The 22101-nt window shown below is 37.3% G+C and overlaps 1 protein-coding gene across 5 annotated transcripts in view; it reads right to left on the bottom strand.

The window, feature by feature from the left end:
• Nucleotides 1-22101, bottom strand: part of ANKRD28 (ankyrin repeat domain 28) — a 119060-nt gene that overhangs the window by 66483 nt on the left and 30476 nt on the right. For 2 of the 5 annotated variants that reach the window (XR_007203338.1, XM_048302490.1), the window contains exons 1-2: nucleotides 8362-9885; nucleotides 7161-7244 (exon numbers count right to left, since the gene is read on the bottom strand). Coding sequence is in view for 4 of the 5 variants with exons in the window: in XM_048302490.1 (XP_048158447.1) it covers nucleotides 7161-7244; nucleotides 8362-8478 (201 nt within the window). In the remaining variant the exon portion in view is untranslated. Of the gene's footprint in view, nucleotides 1-7160; nucleotides 7245-8361; nucleotides 9886-22101 lie in introns of those variants that run through there. The other 3 variants (XM_048302481.1, XM_048302471.1, XM_048302466.1) reach the window with 2 other exon arrangements.

Raw genomic sequence — 22101 nt, 5'->3', positions numbered from 1 at the left:
ATTAAAATAACTAGCACCACGCTCTAAGTTATATTCTATGTTTTCATCATATTAAGAAGTCTTTGTAACTCACAGATACCTGTCATTTTATCCCCCAAATCTGCTACACTCTAAACTGAAGATAAAAATATATTACAAATAATGTTCAACCAAGCAGAAACCTTTCTAGTAGAGAAAGAAAGGACTTCAAGGTTGAACAGAATTTTAAATAGATAAATAATACGGGAAATTAGCAAGCTGTTTTAAAACAATTTTTCCTCTAGATTTGATAGCTAAAATGTGAAGATGTAAGTATTAGGAATCACACCAGCTATAACAAGCACATTACAAAGATGGCAAACTTTGTATTCTAACCATCTCTGAGGAAAAACAAGTGTTCTCAATACAGCAAAAACCATGCAAATATTTCTATGCACTTTATTAATACCTCCAAACTCACAATTTTTCACTAAATACTTCTTTGCTATGATTAGAGACTCAAGATAGTACAACATTTTTGGAAAGGAGGCCTTAAATTCAAGTTTTATTTTAATAGGTCTAAACTGTGCACTCCTCCAAAATACTACTGCAGCTACACCTTCACAACGTCAGTCGAGATGGTTCAAGTTACAATAACTACAGCATCTCTTCATTAAAAGCTTGCCTGCATTTGGAAATTAGCAAAAGACCAAATAAAAAACCAGTGACTTACTTTTAGAGAAGAAAAATTCATGACAGATTGAAACTCTTTAGCAATGGCAACAACTAAGAAACAAAAAGTGCATAACCTGACCTATTAAAATAGGATCTAAAAAAATAAATAAATTGTGCTCTTCAGAATATTTTACAATTTTCTGGGCAACTTTTTAATTCCTCTCTCACATTCAAATGAGCAAACCAGACGTTATGTCTATCCTGCCAAGGAATACAATGAGATGCTGCTCCACAGTAACAAATACTTTAGAGCAAGTTTTGGTTGCCAACTCCAGTTGCCAATGAAAAAGCCCTTCATGTAAATCCTCTGATTTGTCTGCAGGAACCTGACAAAACAGTTACCAACACTGGGTGTGAGGCATGTCTGGGACAAATAGACTGGTTAGCAAACCCATAATCTCACCTCCTCAGAAGAACAGCTTGAAGAGTTAAAAACTCTTCACAACTCCTGCTTAGACTTTGCTACATTACACTAGTTTTTAACCACTATTTACTCTCACCAGCTTAGGCAAAAACCAGAGGGTAGCTTTGGTGTGATTGCCAGAAGCTTTATCTAGTACCAAGAGGTGTTACAGATGAACTGGCCTGGAAAATTATTTCCCTGCAAACATACTCTCAGTGGACCAAATCACAAACCACAATGAATAACCCCTTTTCCTGATCAGTAGTCACAGCATTCCTGAAGCGGAAAGGAGCACTATTTGGACATGCCTGTCTTCCCACTGCTTTTATCTTGCCCATGCAAATCTCTGCAAAACTGTCAAAGTCCTCTCCCCTGTTCTCAAAACTATTTCCACTCCCTGTTAAAAACAGCCTCTCTGAGTCTTGCCCTCATCAAAAGCACAAGAACATGGCACTACACATCAACCACCACTGTTTAAAAGCATCCCACTTGCTTTGAGAACTTCTTCCAGTTGTCCCAACCAGCAAATTCTTACACTAACAGTGACTCCAAGTTACAAAGGCACTGATAACAAAAGGCATAGCTCAAACACTTTACGAATATCAACGCAGAAAAGCTTCTAGAAGTACAGATAAGTCAAGCTGTGGTAAATTTACATTTGTAGTATGCATGTGTATTTTTTATAGAAAACAAACAAGAAAACCTACATTAGTAATCAGAAAAATAATTGGCTACAGAAAGATAGTGAACACAAAGGTAAGAAAATACCTAACGACTATTTTTACCTCATTAAAATTATGGCTTCTTGTTCATTTGTTTTCAAGGAAGTCCGTATTTACTTATGTAATGCTCTTTACACAGAGAAATATTTCAATGTAATTGCTGAATTAGAGAGCAATTACAATTTCCCACAGAACAACATATAGGCACAGGATTCATTTGTATGATCAGAACATCAAACTTTACTAAATCCTGTAGTATGTTCCATACTGCAGCCAAGTAATTCAGGTTTTCCTGCTCCACACTGCACAAACATGCAGAAAAACACCTGTTACTCCAGCAATTCAAACAACAAGGTAAAGTATAATGATGAAAGCCAGGTGACCATACATACATTACCTGTTTTTTCTATTTAACCTCTTTTAGTACTTTGTTGACCAATACCATCATCTCAAAGGATCTTTCTTGGTTTTTGAACTGTACTTAAATTTTCATTATTCATTCTTAAATTACTAATATCTTTGAGACCCTCAATAATCTAATTCTCCTGGTACCCAGACCCGATGCTGTATAAGGAGTCCTAGGCTTGTCACTAGACTAACAAGCCAATTTTCTTCCTCTTTCAGTATATAGTGACCTGCAGAGTAAGATAAACTAATGTTCTGTTTTACCCTAGAGCAACATCCAGCAGCATTCCCCTGCTACGCAAAAAACCACAAAGAAGTTACGCAAACCCACATTTGGCAGGACTGGGAATGGAGTCCACATCGCTACTGGAACTCTACTGCTCAAAATACCAGTCAGACACAACCTTAGCTATCCTGTTTGTATCAGCACTTTGGTGCTACAGGATCATACCCCTTGTCAGTTCCACCAACAAAACTTGGAATTTATGGGCAACACTTCATTGCTATCTAATACAGGTGTGGGTTAGGGAGGGCAGACGAAAGATTATTTGGTTCTATGGTTTTGTTTTGTTTTTCCCTTCTTCCCAAAATAGCAGCACAGGTGAATTTTTACATTGTGGTTACTTACCATACAAAAAAGACATTAAATTAAGAGCCGTGCTGGATGGCCAATAATTCAAAATAGAAATCATACAGAGAACCCTGATTGCTACAGGGTACCAATGGCTGTAATGGTACAGTATGAGGAATTTCACTTCCCATTATTACATTTCATGTTGGGAAAAAAAAACACCAACTCACACATAAAGCAGCTTTAGAACATTTCATAGTTTAAATCTATTTTAATCTCACAAAGCACAATATACAGTAAGATCCAGGTATTTCATGTTTAAGTCCCTTGTCACATATGTCAATATTACTACTTTAAATAGGAACAGTGAGCATTTTTGAGCATTGTGAGAGATCAGTGTAGTCTTGGGAATCCTCCAAAAAAAGAGTCTGTTTGGCTTTAGTATGAGAAGAGCAAGGGGCACACTGACACCAGTTCCAGAGAGGATCAGATGTTTGTCCCCTCGGCTAAGATCAAGTGCAATGGAGTTATAAAAAATATTGGGTTACCTGAAGTATCAATTTTCATGGCAAGAAATACTACCCCAATAGGACTAGGAGGATGAAAAATTGTTCTGAATTTGAACAATCACTTCAGTAGTCAGATTTGCAACCTTTAAATCACTTTTGACAGTGAGCTGTATTCCCTTGAGAGAATTCCATTCTTAACTAATAGCTGAGATGATATATTCCATTTTCATGATCTTTTAAACTGAACATACATCATATGAGTTCTGATTACAAACAGAAATGGCAGAATTTACAACAGTAACAGGTCTCAAAATCTTAAAAAAAAAAAAGCCCAAACCAATACTCACTTATAAAATGCAATGCTGAAATCATTCAGTTAGCTAAAACTAATTGCTGAAAAATATGCAGAATTCAAACCAGCCCCACTAATCTAATCAGCAAGAGCAGGAAATGTTGAGGACCTCCATCAACTAATAGATATTAAATGTGTCCATTATCATGCAAGATTTTCCTTTCTGTCAAGTCTCAAAAGCTCAGGATGGTACCAAGAAATAGTAATAATTTTTTAAACAAACACATAGAGGATAGCAAAAACCATGCTTGTAACAGAAACTCTATACTGTTTGACATATGCGATGCGTGTGATTTAAGCCTGATTCATGAAACAAGCAGCTACAGTTACTCAAGCTTTCTTGGGAAATGGGAGGGAAATGGAACCCTGCAGAACCCTTTTCCCCTTTGTTTTGTTTTTTTCCATTAACTGGAGCCTCAGAAAAGTTCACCTTCCAAACAATTTATTTGAACAAAGTTCCTAAAAATCAGTTTTGTCTACAAAGAGCTGCACATTTCCAGCTTGCAGAGAGGGTAAGCCTTTTTGAACCCCAGTTTAAGCAGCTAGGGATACACTCAATTTGCTCTTTCTTCACAAAAGATTACAACAGCAAACAGAATACAATACATACTTTCTAAATCTAAACTGAGCCTGTGACTCGAGGCTGGTATGGCATGAACAGAGAACAATCTTCTTTCTGAAAAAAGCCCATTTACTATTTGTACATTATCTTACAGTCACACACAGCAACTCATGTTCTGAAAGACTACCTATTTCAGAATGTCTCTAAGTATTACACTATGGCAGAAGACATCATCTGTTTTAGGAATAATGCCCTAATACAGGCCAAACTCAAAGCAATATTTAGGTATTACCGTAACATCAGTTTCCACAGCCTAGCTTTGGAAAGCCAAATACAGATTCAACTCACTTAGCTTTATAAAGAGTATTAAGCCAATTGTGATTAATGTCAGAGATAACATATCGTAAAAGTAAGGAGGTAAATGAAGCTGGATGAAACAGAAAGAAAAAATACCCCCATTTCATCATAAAAACTTTCCTAGATGAATGCCAATGTCACAAAGAAGATGTACAACAGCTCTATCTTCAGTTCACTTTTGGGCAAAATTGATTCACAGAATGCTGCTGGGTCTCCAGTTACAGAGTCCAGCCCATGCACAGGGGAAGGGAGGATGGAAGGAATCTCAACTATTCGAATACAAACTGCAGAATAATTAGTTGCTCTTCAAAGGGGGAAATGACTCTGCCGAGGCATTGGAGGGAATGACTCTGGAATTCAAGTAACTGTACTGAAACACTTGGATAGCGAAGTGGAAAAAAATCCAGTGTATATACTGGTCTAATACAAACCACAATGGTCAAAACAGTTTATCCCAATCCTTCTCTTTTTTTAGGAATATAAATAACTACTTCATTTTCTTCACTTTTCCCCTCCTTCTGTCCACACCAACTTGTAACATGTAACTCAGGGAACAAGTCTAGATCTAGACTTATGTAGAGATATGTTACCTCCAGCCAAGGACATCTTCAACAAAAAAAACCAAGGAAAAGAACAAAATGCTCACAGACACACAGTAAAATATACTAGGCAGTCTACTTCATTTCTACCAGACAATGGGAGAATTTACATGCTCATTTAGCCCCAACAAACAGCATTTAAAGGATAAATGTAAATCTAATATTTGATACTGTAGTAGGACTAGGATTGCCGTGATAAGAAACAGTGGTCATGAGTGATAAGCATCTCCCAACAGTGAAGAAGGTGGTTGTGAAAAAATGGCATATTTGTCCTGCATGGACTCTATCCACACCTTGGGTGTTACTAGGCTAAGATGCACACATGTTCTATTAAAGAGAGATGTATCCACAGAAAGGAATTAAAAAAAAAACAAACAAAAAAACCAACAAAAAAACCCCACCAAAACATAAAATGTAAAAACCTCCACATTTTGACTATTCTACCTACAAGATAAGTACCTGGCAATCTGAAGCAATTCTCTTCAAAGACAGCAAGTAATTACAAGCTTTCCTATTTAAGCACATCAGTTGACTTCCTGTCTTCCTATTTATTTGCAAGTGTTTGACAAAACTTGAGAAAGAACAAAACCCAATTCCAAACCACTCCCACATACATACCGAAATATAGCAGAGGCTTTGGTAATAGATGATAAAAAAAGGCAGAGAGTAAACCTAACTTTGTTTACAAGGTCCTATAGCTATGAATGCTAAACCTGACTTTAACACATGAATGAACACAAAGTAACAATACAAACTAATCATCTTTTAAAAATAAAAATGGCAATGTGACCAGAGCATATAGATGCAGACACTGGAAGGATACAAAACTAATGCTCTCATAACTAAACAGAATATTAAGTCTTTTGGTAAAATTAATCATACAATCTTTCTTAAGGACACACAAAACTCCTGAAAGAGGAAAAAAAGTCCAACCTTATCAAACAAAGCTTCAGATTTGACAGAAAGTTTGTTTATATAGGGTCCTTCTCAAGCCCTTCAAGACAATAGGACAGCTTCCTTATACTGGGACTTTTCAGCTGACATTTCTCAGCTGTAAATTCTGAAGCATGCTTTTAAATGTCAAAAGAGACATACCAAACTAAATATTTGCCTTTGGCCTACATCTCCCCAGAAGAAAGTGTAAACACTTACCATGGTCTTAAATGGGCCCCTAGGTAGCAACTAGATCTTAGCCTTTGCCTTTTAGCATCACTTTTGTTCTGATGATTTGGAGGAGAAACAGCTATATATGTATATTCCTGTAGCATAAGCCCTAAATGGTTTGTGTCAGTCTACTGTAATAATCAAAGCAATTTCTAATCCATGTAAAGCGTTTATGCTGTATTATCTTTCATAGTGTCAAACACGCATATTAGAATTTTAACAGAAATACAGTAATTGCATGCTGTTCAAATCTTGAATTTCACACAGTGGAACAAACTTAGTATCATTTCAGTATAATTTTTATGTCTGCAGTGCCTGAGTGTGAAGCACCACAAAAATATAAACCCAATTCCTCATTCTTACTAATATAATCATTAGGCTTCCCTTTTTAAAATCCACTGTTAAATGTACCTACTGAAACCCCAGACTATGTTCTTATAACTGTCTAATGTATACTATATGCTATATTCAATTTAAAAAGAATTCAAGCCTACATAGCATCACACTCAACCAGTCTAGCTTTCTGTAAATTAGTCTGATGTAACTGTATAAAGAAACTTTGCAGTTACCCAAGCACTGCAGAACTAACAGTTATAAGGAATATAAAATTAGGTCTTTACTATTCACACAAATCTGCAAAGCTATACACGTGATTCCCAGTATTAAGTGTATGTATAGGCTTTACTTGGCCTAGTATATAAAATGTACAGCTCAAGAATTAGCAAAGTTTTAAAGAGATTAGTACAGCAGAAAGATATAACAAATAAAATTAAAATACATTAAAAATTAAAATGCATTCAAAGCCAATGATATTTGATTTTACCTGAAAATTAACATCTTCTTTCTTAAATATTAGTGCTCGAACTTCATCAGGATCTCCATTAAATATAGCTTGAACCAATGGTGGCTGAAATGAAAGAAAAACACATCTTAAAATAAAACTCCATATTAGGTTTTAGTGATACACATACAGTTTTTTTGATACATAACAGAAACACAAGGTAATGACAAAAAAACCCCATTCCAGGCAGTAAAACAAAGAAACCAGCACCAGTATTTAGGATCAAAGAAATTGCAGGTTTTAAAAACCTCAAACACACAGACATCCTCTAAGTCAATGAAATATATATATATGAAAGAAAAAAAAAAAAAAGGAGCTGAGAGGACAAGCTTAAGACAAGCTTATAACAGCTGAAAAGAGAACGCCTTATAATAAAATTAGGGCTGTCATTACATGCTGCAAATTCTATACCGTATAAGCAAACAATCCCTTTTTACATTAGCAAGTGACTCAAGTTACTGGAAGTCTTTCACCTGTTTAGACAGAGTGGGAAAGCAAAGTGCATCAGATAAGTATGGTAACAAATTCACACTCACACACATCTATTACTAAATATAGCAGGATTTCTTAGTAAGTAAGAAAAGCTGCTGAGGTATGGTAGCAAGATTAAGTCAGTCACTTGACAAAATAAAATAATTTAAAGCAATAAAAGCACAGTCCCCAGTGTTGATCATTTCCTGAAAGTGCTAGCTTGAATCCAACAGTTATACCAAGATTGTGACTTATGTTAATTTTTATTTTAGCTTAGAATTGCTCGTTTGATATAACTATATACTCTATCAGTTCTCAAAATAAACACAGCATATTATTATAATACAATGATCACATCAGCTTCTAAAGTGGCACTGCATAAATGTACCATTGAAGAGTGAGAAGTGGAGCAGAGAAAACCCATTTACTTCAAACACATTTCCCTAAGCCTTCTAAAACCCCACTCCTATTACACAAGAACGAAGACTTGTTCTTGTTGCACCATAAATAAGGTTATATGAAAAAGAATGGACCCTTGCAAGCATAAATTCTACCACTAAGTTTCAGCTTTTTCCATCTTTATTACACGCAGATTTTATCACCTTGTCTTGTTTCAACATTGTACATGTTCACCCTAATCTTAGGAATATAGCTAATGGTATTTCAGACAGCATTATAAGCAGGAAATATGCCAACAAATAACATGCCTTACCAGCACATTTCCAGAGGGCGATGGATGTACAGATACATTTTCCTGAGGCAAACTGGAAATAAACGTGGGAGAATCATCTTCCTCCTCCTCCAAAACAACAATACAGACTCGACTCATTCGATTCGTTTGTGGAAGCAAAAGCAAACAAAAAAACGCCAGCAACGGTATTTTTGGAAGCAGACTGCAGGTATTGCAACAGGGACCATAGAGGAAATACTTTCACCTGTTTCACATGCCCTCACAAACTTGTGAGTGCTACTGCTGGTGTGTTAGCATCTAGAAAGGGACATTCCAATCCCCCCTCACATTTCATTTTTCACACTTAAACACCAAAAGATGTTCAAGACACTCCTGAAAAAAAGTTGCTCTTTATAAAGTAAAAACTCCCTAAGCATCGAAACCGAAATAATAAAACTGTGGAACAGTTGATAGAAATACCCCAAGATCCAATTCCATTCGAACAGCACTCACTGTCGCACACAGCTGTCCTTTCACGAGCAAGTTTGTCTTTGTTAATGTCACAACTTCCACAGCGTCCTCCTACCCCCACAGTGAAATCATTGTTGCAGAAGACACGACTCCGTCCTGCAGAGGACGGAACAAGGAACAATTGCCCCGAGAGACGGCCGCAGCTATTCCCACTCCTGCAAGGTCAGTTTAAATCAACCCTCACAGGCTTTCTGGTGACTGAAAATAAATGCGCCTCCCGATCATCCTGCCATTCTACAGCTTCCTTTCTCAATGTCAAAAGCAGTCCAGAGAGAAAAACACATCTCGGTTCCAGCAGTTATTCAGGACCTGTTCAGAGGAAAATAATTCTTTCCCATGCAAGAAAATAGCTGCAACGTGCAGCACGGCTGCAGCACATTTACATGCGATGAGTCAGACCACAGGGACAATGAACTCCTTGAATAATATTGCCGGCTGAATCCAGCCTCCCCAAACGACAGCAACGCAGACGGTGTTACTCTGTCAGGGACACGAGCAATGCGGAGCGTTCATTTTTCCTTCACCAGGCAGTAGCTGTGGCTTCTCCATCAGGGAATGCACGTAAAGCAGAAATACTGTTGAGGAGGAATGCTTCAGAAAAACAAGCTAGCTACTGCACACAAAAGCTCAAATTACTGCCTTAGACGACTTCTGCAAAAGCAGTTCATCACTCGAAGTGTTTCTTTTGATCACCATGTGAATGCAGTTCCCATGATAGTCTTCATTCAGATTGAGGGGGAGGAAAAAAAAAGGAAAAAAAAATCAGACTCTGTACATCTTCTCTGAGCCAACTTCTTTATCCGAACATCTGTCACTGCGCCAACCTGATTCTCCTCTTCAGTTAGAGCTTCTGCTTATCAGGTTTTTTTCTTGACAAATTAAATTATACAATCAGCAGATAGCCTTGTAAAGCTCAAAAACCAGCTTGGCTGTCCGAGTCGGCAGGAGCGGCGCACAAACCACTGCCACGGCAGCGCTCCCCCTGAGCAGCAGCCTGGCGAGCAGCGACTGCAGCCTGGCAGGGTGAAACGCCTAGTAATGCTCACATGTCACACTTACCAGAGCACCCAGCCACCGCTCCCAGGGTAACTTCCTCTGGCACCAAAAAAAACCCGCCTTTTTCTTTTTTTGGGGGCAGTCTTTGCAGTCTGCGCTAGTTCAGTGACTAACGCAGCTGAAAACGTAAAAATTCTATAACTGAAGAAAGAACGCCTGTTTAATATTTTCCACTAAAAGCCGCAAAGAAATGCGGTGTACTGGTTCTGCTGACTAACCACACTTTCGGCAGTAAACAATTCCAGCACTCTAACTGCTTTCATATGGCACTGGTCAGAGTAGCAAAACACTTAACTCATTGAAGACAACAAATGCCCCACAAAAATCCTCTGAAAATTAAATGAAAAGTAAAATCTTAAAGCAATAGGCTGACTATTAAAAAACCAGCTATTAAACCAAACCCACTGGCTTTTTGCAATTGGTACAAACAAACATAACCTCAGCTCGAAAAAAATTACATCAAGTATAATTTAAATATAGTATTATTAAAATATACCATAATAATAAAGTATAATATGAAGCCCTAAAACTTGCTGAATAAATACTTCAGCTTGAATCTGCCTAAATGGTGCTGGCTCGTGGGTGTATTATGTAAATGGCTTCTGTCAAAAGTTGCTGGATAAACTTCAGTGTTACAGGAACAGAGGGAGGGGTTTTTGCTCCTGCTGTGCAGCATGAAGGCAATTCGGATGCCCTTCAGTGGCTGTTAAGAGCAGAATTGGTCAATGGTGAGCAAGTTTATAGCTCTTCAATAAAGTATTTGCACTCAGGTTTCACATAGGAACCCGGGCAGAGAGAAAGACAGGTTTAAATGGTGTGTAAATGGTTTGCATATAAATAGACATATTGAATTCCCACCTTTGGGGGCCACAGGCAGGAAAAGCTCACATGAATTCTGTAGCAAAAATGTCTACAGTAGCTTCATTGCAACATAGTAAAGTGCTTAAACACCTCCCTTTCCCCCTGACACTTCATGCAGGCAAAAGTTTTCTAAGTGCAAAAGAGTACCTTGGCCAAGGGCTCCCTGACCTCAGGAGTCCTGGCCTGGCAGAATATAGCACCAGATGCTGATTTATCAGGAATTTTCAGATTAAAGTTTCTCAAGGCTAACAGATACCTTCATAAATATATTCTGTTCATTACACAGAGTCGAGTTGTTTTGAAATGTCATACTTTTGGTCTTAATTACAAAAAAGCAATGATTTTTACACCACAGAGCTTTCTTCTAGCATTTCAGCCATTTATTAAAAAGCAATAACACAGATTCACACAAGTACATATGACAACTCGTGTTCTTCTTGGCCACAGCAGAACTAGTTCTAATAAACCATGGACATCCTCAAAGCTCAGCTACTGCAACACCCTACTGTCTGCTATGGAACACAACCACAACATAGAAAATAGCTTGCTTTCTATTTGTGAAAAATGCCCTAAGGAACAGACACTGTAGCTTATTTGCATAACTAAACACATATTTTTTAAAAAATTAAAAATCAGATTTTATGTGTAAAAGCAAAATACTGACAAAATGCATACTCGAGTTTCATATTGATACACACACACTTGCTAGATAATGGTTTTCCAGCTAAGCCCATATGTTCAGCGTAAATGAACACTTCTCAAGAGTCAGTACATTTATACAGTAAGCAAATGCCAAGGGTTCCATATGCTTTCTTTGGAATTACCAACTGGACACATTGCTAGATAGAGATAATGCCTAGCTTACTTCAAATTATCTGAACGTGGTCCATTTTTTACCTTTGCAATTAATGCTCCAAAGTCAGCTAGAAATTCAAGTTACCTTAAAAAAGTACATGTCTTCACACTCAGTTAACTGTGAAAATTCAGAACATTTAAATTTACTCTGATAATTATTCTAGTGATCTTAGATATAATTAGAATACAATTAATATAAACTATTTCCAAAAGCAAGTTAACATATTACATCTCGCTTAACATTGCACATTTTTGAATTGTGACATTACTACAGAGAGTAAGCCAGTGTGTCACAGTTTGCATAAGAAAGAGAACCAACACAACTGAGTCAATATTATATTGATTTTGATAGCAATCTAAACCATTTAAGTAAGCAAAAACACCCTATTCACGATAGGGCTGTGTGTGCACAATTGCTTCCATAATCAAAGGAAAACCCAGTTCTAGATATTCAAATTTTGCTCACAATGAACTAGCATTTCCCCCTCCCATCCCCTTCAACCAAAAGCTGTGCTTTCACCTCAGTGCAAACACCATCTCCAATCACCTCTTCTTTCAACTTCAAAAAACCATCCAAAGTATCTTCTGGTGTGCAAAATGCAGTTTCTAATGCTACCTAACAGGTGTTCTAAGATTCAAAAGCTGTTCAGAATGCTACTGTGAGAAACCAAACTAAGGTTTCAATTTTTCAGCAGCTTATATAGACTAACAACTTTCTGTGTAGAAGAGTTAATAGTAACAGAGAATGAAAGCAGAGTAAATTTACCATGATTAATTTAAGCTTCTGTTCCTCAAACTAATTTAGGAATCATAATAGGACTTCGTGAAGGTATAAAGAACATTGCATCTCAAACAGTTTGTATTAATAAAACTCAAAATAACTGAAAACAGCAGGTCATCACCATCCATTTTCTCCAAATGTCATCTATTTCCAATAAAAAAGCTTATGAAATGAGCAGTAGGAAGAAGACTCAAAAATGGCCTAACTTAAAGGAAGAATGCCATGTCTACAGGGGCTTGAGTGGTGATCTGATAGCCTCCACAAGATCTCTTAGCAAAGTAAGATCTCCACACTTAACTCTCAAATTCTAAGGAGTGCAATGATGATATGTATTTTTGCAAAAATAAAAGCTTTTGTGTTCACATGATAGCTGTAAGCAAAAAAAAAAAAAAGTGTTGTAATTTTCAAACTACACTTGTCTTTAAGTAAATCAAGTTTCATGAGTCCTTCTTGGGTGCATATAAAGAGAATATATTACAAGAATGCAACTGCAGGTTATAACACAGATGTCAGCCATCTACACCAGACAGAAAAAACATGAACTCTGAATCAGCTAAAAATAGCAACCTTTTCTATAGATCTGCCCTCCTCTCTAGGAACAAATGAGCAGAAGACTGTAGCAGCACTGCTGATGACACCAAAAACCTCACTGAAGGACATTCAGTATCAAAGCTGACCAAATAAAGATTTCTCCCTTGCCAGTTGGCATTTACCAAGTCTTTTCTGGGCTGAGGTTAATCCACTGGTTTCATGTAGTATTTTGTATGATTAAAAGGATCTAGGAAAGTAAGAAAATTCTTCTGTCAGGTTCCAGTAAAAAAGAAAAAATTTAGAACCAAGTAAGTCATATATCAACTCTGCCAGGCAAATACCTTATCTCTGTATTTCTTCAGAAGACAAAGATTGCTTATAATAGGTACAGCTCTAAGTAAAGAGGCATGCCCCAGTATAAGCTGGTTTTATTGCATATAGACAGATGAGTGTTCAACATCACCACGAATATAAGTTACAATACTTCTAGAATACTTCTCATGAGTCACTCATCTGAACTCCTCTGCTATTTCCTCCCTGCTCCTGCGGGAATGAGGTGGAGTCACGAAAGACAACAGTCTAAAGCAAGGAATTACTACCTTTCTTCCCAGTTTTTATTCCAGAGCATCTGCATTTGCAGAATAGTTTTAACCCCCGGACTCCACATTTCTGCTTCTAAGGACAAGCAAAATAGCTCTGCTTGCACCTCAGGATACCATCGGCAACTCCTACTTTTTCTCATGCAATTACATAGCTTCTGTTACTCTAGAGAAGTATTTCATGCAGTCACATATTATCTTTGAAGACTTTGGAATTAATAAAATCCAGTATCTGAATAGCCATTTCAGCAAAAACTGAGACACAAATACAAAGAAGAAAAATAATCCAGCATTCATTCTAACTTTTCTCAATTGGAAGAGAGTAAGAAAAATTAATAATAAAAAATGTCTGTGATTCAGACATAAACTTCAGTTGTATACTTAAACAAACTGTAACATTTAAAAAATATTTTAGAAATATCATCAGATGAAAGAGCAATAAAACACCTTAAAAATGTTAAAAGTCTACTAAGCAATTTTTTATTTGACTTCTATTTTGTATGTTTGAACAATACACCTGCAGACAAACTCTTGGCTGAAGGACCATCTAGTACAAGATAAATAAATACCTTAAAAAATTATCTCTGATGTCCAAAATACAGAGTCTAGCAATCAAACTGTGCACAGGCCAAAAACCAGAAAAGCAAATGCAAATCCTATTTCTCTTAAAAGAAAGTAAAAATATTAGGGTCCTGCATCATCCAACACTGTTTCCTAGCTAGGGTATCCCCCAGCGCACTTCCCTTTCAGCCCAGATTTAAATTCACTGGCAGGAGGAGGTATCTTGTGCATTTCCAATGTCCAACCCTGTAATCAAAATCAACAATTCATTCTTACATTAACAAACAGTACATAAAAGAAGTCCTCCAGTCTGTCTGATTTCACAGTCTCAAGGTACTTTGTAGAAAAAGTGTGTGCTCAGATTTATCAGCTGCACCCAACAGCAGCCACCTCTCTGTCTTTCGAGAAACAGAAGGCAGCTATTACACCCAACAGCTTTTCTAAATAACAACCATACAAGTCTGATGGTGTATTGTCAGTCCTGTAAAATTGACTAGAAGTCAAAACAACTCCTGTTTCAGGGAAGAGAGACCACAAAAAGATGCACCTGTCCACATATATTGTTATGAATAGCTAAGGTAAGTTTGCATCCATGAAGACAAAGAAAGATGTTGACAAACTACTTTAGGTACGGTGGTGTGGATTTGGGACAGAAGACAGGTTGTTTCTTATGCAATTTTTCTTTTTGGGAGAAGGTAACTGAGAGAAGATGACTTCTGTTGGAAAATGGAGTTGATATTATCTTAAAATATCAGTTTAGTCAAAGAGAAAAGAAGGCAAAACACTTCAGCATTTGTTAAACCCACACAACACAAAATTATTAGCTGTACACTTAAGGCTTCTGCAAGCATGACAGCTTTTAAAAATGTTTTCATAACACAAAAAGCAAGGCCCACAGGTTTGTTAAAAGTATTTCCACTTGTCGGCAGAGGAAAGGCAGAAAAGACACTGATAGGAGCAATTCTTCTGGCCTCCTTAGCTCCTTCCAGCTCAGATCATGTCCACAGCCAATTTTGGTTTTTGGCACTGAAAATGGCAGCAGTTGTAATAATAACCACAGTGTTCTTCCAGGAATAATTACTGAGGGCAGCAATTTCAGCTGTGCACACCAGCCCTAAAAGCAGAGTTGACGAAAACAAAACAAAAATCAAAGGCTCAGTCTCAGCAGTCCCTGTTTGCTCTTTCACATGTCAACCATCCTCTCCCAGCACACCCAGCCAGTTGCTGGGAGGTGAGGCTGGACAGCAACATCAACAAGAGCAGGGGAAAAATAGCAACCCAGACACACTGGAAGACCAACCCACTGTCACAGCTGGCACTGACAGCCTGATGCTTCAGGAAACAATGCTACACATTTTCCCACGGAGAAGAAACAGGTAGCTTGGCTGGAGCAAAAGAATGACTGCAGAATTCCTAATCATAGTTTTATATCATCTATCACCTTGCTTTGAAAGTGTTTATACCAATAGTGTACTCACTCCTATAAATTAACTAAAATACGATCCTACTAATTTATATCAGGGCAACTGGTAAAACAACTAAGAGAATTCCCTTTGGGCCTGTGGGCACACGCATACACTGAGAAGAATTAGTACATCTCCTTTGATCTACTTTTCTACTGATCTATAGTCACGCTCAAGATGAACAGAGGAACTGCTGATTTTACATATTTCCTCTTTGAAAATTTCTTCCTGCAATAGTGTTCCCGCAGAGAAAAAAAGAATCAAACTTATTATTCATTACAAAAAAACTAGCCTACATCACAGAAGGTCAACATAACATTGCCTTATTTTTCACCATACAATAGGTTTGCTCTTCCCTCTTCAGTAGGAATTAAGAAGTTTGTGAATAGTGTATGGTCTGGGATTCAAGGACAGACTCTATAACACACAGGATCACCACAAGCCTCTCAGAGACTGCATTCTTGAATACCAAAAACTCCTTGGGATTTTCTAATGTATGACATTCTCTGATGCACTGAAACCAATCCTCTATGTTCATATCCCAAGGAAAAGAAGCAATTCTCACCTGGCAGCTGCTTACTCAAAAAAAGACCTGAGTGTGATCTTTCATTGCTACATGGGAAAAGAACAAGTCCCAACTTCCCTGGATTTGTATGCTTTTCTGGTTTGTTTTTGAACAAACTGCTGTTTCTCCAACAGATGATTAGGAACGCATTACATTTGGTCTGTAGGGCCAGTCAGCTTCCCCACAGAAGCTCATTTAGCTGGATGGGCTATAAACCAGTAACCTTCATCCTTACTTTGCTTTTTCTAACCTTGGTTCTTTAGCTGGAAGGCTGGAAACCCCCGTAAAGAAAAGGCAGCACAAGGAAAAATGCAGATTCAGCACTGGACAGTGCTGGTGTTGTCACTGAAAATAAGAAGGTTCCTACAGGAGCCAAGAAATCTGGCAAAAAGTTTATCATTTCCTCATTAAAACTCTGCTGGACTGCCATGCTGCTGAGCTTCTGAAAAAGAAAATGGCAGTCAGGTAGATTTCTAGAAATGAGAGTTGCTCTGCTGCCTACAGTGAGTGACCACTCTGATTCAATCCCAATCTCCACTATACTGATGACATATTAAAGCCGTCATTGCAGCATGTTTGATGAGCTTGGGATGTCAGACAAATCAGTTAGTCCTTTCCAGGTCACATCAAGGTTGTCCTCCTAATAATGTTCTTTAACACAGATGTGCCCATTCTTTTCCTTTTCCCCTTCTCTTTCCCCTGTAAAATTCATTAGCTAACTAAATTTTTTCAGCACCATTTCAGTTAACACTGGAGTATGCATTCATTTTTGATGCTCCAAGTTATGTAGAAAGAACAAGGAAACATGAAATTGGCTAAGAGCATATGAAACTACAGAGGAGATATGGGTTCTTTAAAAACACCTCCATTTTAGCAGATAAGAATAGCAGGCAGCTATATAAAAATCTAACACAAATTCTAGTGTTCTACAAGACATTCTACACACTTGAAATGTGATTCTCATGACTGAATTTTTATCCTATAGCACTTAACACATTTTGGGCAGGAAAGTCAAGTCAGTTATGCCAGTCAGAAGAGGCGTTTCAAAGTTTTATGTCACCAGCCACATCAATCCTCGTGGGTAAGTTGCCATTGTTACAAAATGTTTGCTTTTATACATTTGTCAGAAATTCCTATGGAATTCCCAAATGACCAAAACCAGCAGTAGTTGGGAGTACTCCACCAGCATTTAGGAACTTGAGTCAGAAAGGCATACCACTTCCGCTCAGACCATTATCTGGGAAACACTGAAAAAAATGATTCATACAATTTTGAGCCATGGAAGGGAGGAAACAAACATCATATTCAACTATTTAAATCCTTCACTGATGACTCACATCAATTTAGAACATTTCCAGAACCAGTTGCTTTTCTCAAGTAACAAACAGCAGTTGCCTATTCAAAAAAATAAACAAGACTGACAGACCCGCTTTCAACAGAACCATTCAGCTATCAGAATTAGTAAAAAGGAAAGAGTTGGGATTTTTTTTTTTTCACTGCCCACCCCCCAAGCACAAAACCCAAGAAGCTCAGTGGATCTATCTCTGTTAGCCAAGGTCAGAAAGCTCACTGACTTCCAAATGATAATTATGCTTATTTAAGTTTGATTTTAGCTCTATTTGCAAAAATCAGCTTGGAAATGCTGGTACAGCAAACAGTCTGTTATCTGTCTCATTTCAGCAATATTAGCAGGCTTTTATCTTCGTCCATGTTTTGCTTGGACTCACAGTTGTGTTATTTCAGCAGCAAATACTAACAAAATGCTAATCCAATCACAGAAGAAAGAAGAATATAACCAATTAAGAGTGAGAAGTAATGAACACCCTGTGAAAAACTAAGAACCAGAGCAGAGCAATGCATCCAAAGAAGTGTTATACAGCACTCACTGGTTACCAGTGGTTAAATGACCATAAGGTGAAATAACACAGCTTGGACTGAGGAACAAAGATAAAACCCAAAGTAGGAGCAACTATACAGTACAGGCTGCTTTACCTGTATTAGAAGGGCATCAGGAAGAGAACACTTCCAAATCTATCCATCTTAGGGAAGGAAAGTTTACTCAGCTTCAAATGTATGTCTGCTATTCAGTCAGCCTGATAAGTAAAAGAACTAAAATGCATTATCTAGAGGAAACTATTCAGAATGACAGTGTGATAGCAGCATTAATTTTCTAAGAGGACTATACAATCTCTGCTATTCAAAACAAAGCTCTGATTTTGTCAAGAAGAAAAAGACTACAAAATCTACTCCTTCAAAACACCTATTCTATATTTTTGTCATTACTAAAACTCTCCTAGTAGAAAGTTGAGGGAGTCAGAGGCTGAAATATTTCATAGCTCCAAAAGAAAACATTAAAACTGTGGCCTTTAAAAGTTTCTGTTCAGATTTTCCTACTCATTAGTCATGTGATGGTACAATATGCCTACAACCCAGTCTCCCCCTCCCTGTTCCACCCAGGGATGAGTGTTATTTCAGGGAAAGAGAAGGCGAAAAGAGGGGCACACTTTAGTGTTGAGGGCTTTTTTCCCAGGATGGAGTTTGGGAGGGAAAGGTCTTGAATACATTAATTTTCTTTAGAAGATTTGAAAGTTTTCTTTTAAAGAATTTTGAAATCAGTTCTCCCTTGCAGGAGAGTTATGAGAGTTGAAACAAACTTTTAAATAAATATTTATGCATATAACATTCCTACTAGTGTCATACTTTAAATTCAGTTTTGGGTAGATATGAATAGACTGTGACCATAGAAGCCACAGTTCAGCTGGCTTGCTCACATGTGAAATTTTGGTTTCCATACATACCAGGAACTCAAAATACTATATGTAAGTGAGCAAAATGAATCCCAGTTGCTATGGTTACCACATTTTTTGTCTCTCTTCCGTATGTAAACAATCAGCGTCACTGTACACAAATTATTTTGATTATCTTTAAAACAGTGCATGTCAATAGCCGCCTCAAGCATCAGGATTTGCTGCTTGGGAAAAGCTAAACTTCCTAGAAGTTTTCAGGAACCCCTTACACCTCCCTCATGTCCAAGAAAAAGCTCCTTTCTGGCAACTGGAAACACTCTAGAAAACACAGCTGGATAAAACCCACATATTCACACACACACATACAGGCACTACTACACGACGAGAGAGCTCATCTAAAACTTCTGCAGCTGCCAAAGTAGATGTGACTTTTCCTAAACTGAGCAAGGAGAAACACAGCTGCAGACAAGAATCTTCTCTGCCTGCTTCAAACCTTGCAAGAAGTCCTCCCCACAATACCCACCAGGGAAACAGCTCTCAGGAGGGCTCTTACACATCACTGCAGAGTAAGAGCATGTACACAACCTTCAGTTCTTAGTTACTTTTCCTATCAATTTTTCAATTCTGTATTTAGAAGATTAAAAAGCACTTTGCTTTTTAAAAAGTCTATTACCAAATGAAATTTTATAAAATGTAACAGAGCATTACTTTAGAATGCTAATTAAATTTCTACCAGCCTAGAAATCTGTTTGTTTGTAGGTTGCCTTTTTTTTTTTTTTAAGTGACATTTGAAAAAGCGTATGACTGATTTTAACTGCTGGTCACCAGACAGACTCTTCACTCCTCCCTTCCCCACATGATCCTTGCACATTCACATCCCTTTCCTGAGCCAGCACAGGCAACTTTTATGACCCATCTGCCCCTATTTACTTTTTTTTTGCTGGTGAATTGGTGTGAGCCAGCTCCCCATGGGCCTGCACTGACACAGAGCAGTGGGAGCGTTCAAACTGCTCACTGCAACAGACAGTGATAAGATGGCTTTGCAGACCCACATCCATCAACCATGTATCAGAACTACTCCATTCCTTGTATTCCTTAAAATATCTCAAAACAGTTTTAATGACACCTCAAGTTTACCCAACTTGGACACTATTACAACCAAGTATATTACTCCTTAAATTCTTTCCAATTACACAAAACCAAAGTTATGCAAAGAATTCAAGTTTCTCCTCCCACGATTCAGTATGAAAATTGTTCCTAGTAAATTTCCTTAAAAAAAAAAAAACATTTTGTAACATAGAAATTTCACATATTGTGTTAATCAAACTGTCCCTACAGTACAAACAGTATTTATAAAGCACATGGCTTTATAAAGAAAATACTAGAGAATTTTAGGGGTCAGACTTCAAAAAAAACAGACAAAACCCATTATGTATCCAGAATCAACACATGAGCAATTTATGTATTAAATACAAGCAAAACAAGGTAGTTACAACTTTTAAACAATTATCCATACATGAGTTAAAACTTGTGAGTTTGGGAGGTTTTTTTGTGTTGGGGTTTTTTGTTTTTTTTTTTTTTAAATCAGGATTATTTTGGGCTTCATTTCTTCCAAAATCTCCCTAACACTGGCTTCAATCAGTGATTTATTCAATTAAGACGACACCTAGAGGAGAACTTGTAAAGTAAATTTTGGCATTCCTAAGAGCCAACAAATTGCATTATAAAGGAATATTATCATACAGAATCAGAAAGATTGTATCAAAACACAATACAAAATACACAATACACATGAGCTGCATATTACTTATTCAAAATATTAAGAAAATTAACTTCTATACATCCTTGCCTCTAAAACTCTTTTAGGATTAGGTATCTTAGAACCTACAGATAACCAAACCCCATCCAGTAAGTAAGTGGGTATAAAAAGGGAAAGTATTTGGTCTAGTTTTGTGGCAAAAATGAGGCCACAGGACATCTTGTATGCAATTGTTTTCTACCACTTTTTGGAAAGGCAACTTTTATAAAAGCATTATGAAAAACTAATACCAGGTTTCTATAAAAAATATGTATGTTAGGAACACTTCAACATTTAGTAACAAGAAGTCAGTAATATGGTTAGGAATAGTTCTATTTGTTTATGTCTTACATACCAAGCTGTGGAGTGTCTTCTTCCCCAAGAAACACCTCGTGCAACCAGCATGCTCATAATGTAGAGCAATGAAGAGAGAATACCACTGAACTCATGAACTGGTTTGCAAACTAAACCAGAGTCTAGAAATACATAAATAAACTTACACATCTTGTTTAAAAACCACCACACAACTATGAAAATGTGACCTTTAAGTCATGCAGATACAAATTTTTGTAGCCTTGACTCAGCTGTTGTAACCTTCTCCCCTGGAGATTATTTCAGGCCATAGAAAATAAGGGCAACCAACTATTTTTTCAGAAGGAAGTGTTGCTCTCCAAGTTTCTTCTTGAATGTACACTGACACCTCATGGCCATTTAAAAAGTGTTTAAGGTCTACGCTCTCTTAGTTCTGCTTTTCTCTCTTTTTTAAAAACTCCAATTAATTTCTTTTTCTTCTAATGAAATGTTGTCCTCTTTGGAAATGTAGATGGCATTATTTGGTCTATTGCTCATTTTCTCTTAATAAGAAGCTACTTAGCATTAATTTTTGATGAGCAATGAGGAACTCTGCCCCCCACAAACACTGAATCATGGAAGACAGAAGGACTAGGTACCTCTTCTCTCCAGCTTCAGACCCTCCAAACTGCAGAGAAGCAACCACAGCTGCTGTAACTCTTCACAGAACAGAGACCAGGAAGATAAATAGGACTACTGCCATATGAAGAATGAGACTCAAAATGTTCCTCCCCAAATGACAGAAACAGCCTCTGGATAAATTTCTGGCACTAAGCAAAAGCCTTTCACTCTTTGAAGTACATGAAAACCTTCATAGTTACACACATGATTACCTAAGAATATTAACAAAATTCACTACTTCCAGTTCAATTTACAGCAAAGTAGCAACAAGCTTTATTTAGCAATGCTGCACCATAGAAAACAAATGCAAAAGGTGGGCTTCTCTCCAGATTCTCATTCTGGAAGTAGAAGTGTGTTACTTCTCACTCTTTCCAACAGGCTGACATGTATGAAAAAAACCCACCAAACCTCTGCCTTGCTTCTTGATTGAGGCAGGAAAACAAAAAAACCAACACCACACAT

This window comes from Corvus hawaiiensis, chromosome 1 (genome assembly GCF_020740725.1).
Source record: "Corvus hawaiiensis isolate bCorHaw1 chromosome 1, bCorHaw1.pri.cur, whole genome shotgun sequence".
NCBI classification, from domain to species: Eukaryota; Metazoa; Chordata; class Aves; order Passeriformes; family Corvidae; genus Corvus; species Corvus hawaiiensis.
Note: the sequence above shows the minus strand (reverse complement) of the source record. Positions and strands in the feature narration are given on the sequence as shown.